The 3,319-nt window shown below is 42.5% G+C and overlaps 1 protein-coding gene across 2 annotated transcripts in view; it reads right to left on the reverse strand.

Annotated features, from left to right (window-relative positions):
* Window positions 1–47: 47 nt before the first annotated feature.
* The window catches only part of LOC103366372 (secretory carrier-associated membrane protein 1-like), a 10,935-nt gene continuing 7,663 nt past the window's right edge, over window positions 48–3,319 (reverse strand). For both annotated transcript variants that reach the window (XM_008294076.1, XM_008294077.1), the window contains one exon: window positions 48–2,715. In XM_008294076.1, coding sequence (XP_008292298.1) covers window positions 2,554–2,715 — 162 coding nt within the window. In that variant the 3' untranslated portion in view covers window positions 48–2,553. The remainder of the gene's footprint in view (window positions 2,716–3,319) is intronic.

Genomic DNA, 3,319 nt, shown 5'->3' on the forward strand with positions numbered 1-3,319 from the left:
TAGATGATGGATGGATGGATGAAGACAAACAACAAAACGAGTTCACGAATATTTCTTTCAAATTTTATTTCATGTTAATACCATAAATATACAAAACTCAAACTATTTCACATGCGACAAAGGCCAGACGAGAGTGCATTACTTTTTCTTTTTACATGTGATTGATAATGGGGATCAAATTTTTCAACTTTACAAAATATACAAGTGTCCCTTTTGGATGAGCTTCTTCTCTGATTCAGTGAAATAACATGGTCACAGGCCAAAAAAAAAAACCACACAGTTTTGTGTCAGCAAACTTCAAACACGTCGCTCTGCACTGCGGAACCAGCTCGCCAAATACATCAAGGAATGACCCACGGTGGCATGGCTTCATATAGCAACTATAGGTACATGGGAGTCGTGTGGGCGCATGTGGCAAAGAAAAGTTGTGTTTCAAAGTAAAACGTGGAAAGGGAACACATCACAAACCGAGATTTGAAAACAAATCCATATGGACATTTGGTAGATTTCTCACAGCTTTTCAGGACATAGAATAACACTTGAGGGAGATGTTTTTTATTCTTCTTTCATACCAATCATATACACACATTCTCATTCAACAAGCACACCTCTTGCAGGGTCAAGTTGCAAAGTCATTGAACACTGTTTTTTTTTTAAGTCTAGCTGATGCTTCGACCGTGTCGTTACAAAACCACACAAACAAAAAAAGAACATAAAAGTCAAACCAAACTTAAATTACAACCATAAATAAAAACATGTTTTTTTTTGTTCTGCACTAACGTAAAACAAGAAATGTGCAACGAATTTTAAACGATTCAACGAAAAGGAAAAAACAAAAAATACTGCTGAGATGCAGGCTTGTTTTTTTTTTTCATGACCCTCAGCTTCCTAACACGCTCGTATTTCGTCCACCCCGATGCTCAGTATGTACATTTGCGGTAACAGCAGGCGTCAGTCATCTTATCATGCACGTCGTCACACAATCACCACCACTATGAGAACAAAACATGTAAGCCCACGTCCATATTTCACTTCAGTGACAGTAACTCTGTACAACTTAGTGCTGCTGAGTAACACTGTTAGAACTGGATATACATCAACGTACCATCGTGATATCACTGAATGTGTCTCGAGTCCAATCCTCTGGTATGTTAACGTTCAGTTTGGCTATAAAACTTCAGTAATCTGTCAGTAACCACCGAGAGAGAAAGATCAACGGGAACCGACTGTTAGCTTATGGAGTGCGCATATTACTATTCCATGTATGCAGGTTAAACTCACAGAAATAATTGTCGCTCAAAATCACCGTCCAGTTCTGTGAGAAAAGGCAGGTCAGCTCTCTCTCAACAGGAGCGTCTCTCGTATTCATAGCAGCGTTAGTGTGAAGAGCTACAAAAACAACGGAGGGAGAGCCACATAGTTAATGTAGATAAAGGAAAATGTTTCTAACCTCCCCCCCTCTCTTCCTTTTAGTACACCAGGCCAGGAAGAGCTGAGCCATCATCATTAGTCCAGCATCCACTGGGACGTGCCATCACTTCAAACTGAGGAGAGAATAAGTGGGCAGACATCCCTCCCCTCAAAAAACCAGCTCCCCTCCTCTATGTAGCCTGGTAAAAAAAAAAAAAGGCAGTGGACAGAATGACTTGGCTCCCTGCAGTGTGCTGAACATGCTTTCATGCTGTCAAATCTAGAGATGCTGAACCAGCCCGATCAAAGGAGCACACAGAGCAGGAGTAAATGTTTGACTGACAGGTGTCGCTGGAGGGGGGCGGGTCCTTAAATAAGAACATACAGACATATTCCTATTTATATGAAGTCTTACCATAATGGTATTTGTCTCACGATAGAAGCACTGATATAGGTACAATTTACCTCTGAGAGCTCAATGATTATAAAAAAAAACAAAAGTCAGAGCCACAATTATCTTAAAGTGAAGCGCTCATTCGCACAGAGGCCCAGCCACTCACACACACACTTCCAGTACGTGGGCGAGGAAAAACAGAACTATGTGCAAAAACCACCATGATCAGACTTTTCATGACTCTACACTGTAGTTATCAGGCAGGAAGCTGTTAGGAGGTCATCACCATGACAAAAATAAGGTATGCTAGAACTGCGACCTCTGCCTGACCTGGGATCACCTCAAGGGGACAGAAGAACGAGGGGAAGCGAAGGAGTGTGTGAGCGTGTGAGAGACGAGATCGCACACACACACTCAGAGCACGTCCTCCAGTCACTTGGTGGATGTTTTCAGGGATGTGAGCAGACAAGTCACCTGACTGAAAAGCAGACAGGAAGGATGTAGGAGAGTTTTTTTTGTGTTTATTTTTGTACTGATACATGATTTGAAGTGAAGACGGACAACTCTGGTCACTTGTTTTGTTATTTTACTTGACACTTTTTCAGTGTGCAGAGCAATCTTAGCACGGTAACATTCATAAATAAACTTGATCTGAGAGCCAGCAGGGCCAGAGTTGTGCGTCTCCATCTTGTCAGTGTCTGTGTGTGTGTGTCTATGTGTGTGTGTGTGTGTAACCCATGTGTCTCAGTTTATGGATGAGGTTTGAAGGCCCCGCGAGCGGCGTTGGTTGCAGCATTAGCAGCAGCGTTGGCGGCTGCAGTCTGAACGGTCTTGTTGGACATGACGCCGGTCGCAAACTCCTGCTGAGCCTTCTCAAAGCTGGCACCGGTGGTACGGTAGAGCGCGTGCACCTGGAGGGAGCAGAGGATGGGATTAGTTGGACTCAAGTAAAGAGATTTTAAGTCTTCAACAAGCTCTTTAGCACAGCGTCGCATGATTAGGCAGATGCTTCTGCTTTTGTCTCTTCACAACACTGATACATGAATCTTCATTAAACACAACCCTCTGTTTTTTTGTTTTTTTTTTGCTTGGACCCTCATTTGCTTGCAGACTTCTTTTCACATCTGTCCAATCCTCAATATTCAAACAGTATAAGCTTTTATCATAGGCTGGATGTAAGAGATGGATGTAGCCAATGTGGAAGTAGTCTTGCATAGAACGGTGCAGAATGGTCTGACTGCACCTCAGTATGATTCAGCTCTGGCGTGTTTCTTTAAAGCAAACACGATTGTCTTGCTGGATACAAGAATTAGACGCAGAGACGATGTTCACTCAAAATAGTTCTAGTGGAAATTGTTTTGGTGGAAATTTGGACATTAAGGTGGATAATTCACCAAAAAAACGTGCTTCATGACACAACCTTTGGCAAAACTGGAAATTGTCGGTGTATCGGTTGTTGTTCTGGTTGTTCCTCAGAGTCAGGAGGGATTTTGAGAACCGTAACATGTTGATAGC

The sequence above is a fragment of the Stegastes partitus genome, unplaced genomic scaffold (assembly GCF_000690725.1).
Source record: "Stegastes partitus isolate 25-593 unplaced genomic scaffold, Stegastes_partitus-1.0.2 Scaffold935, whole genome shotgun sequence".
NCBI lineage: Eukaryota > Metazoa > Chordata > Actinopteri > Pomacentridae > Stegastes > Stegastes partitus.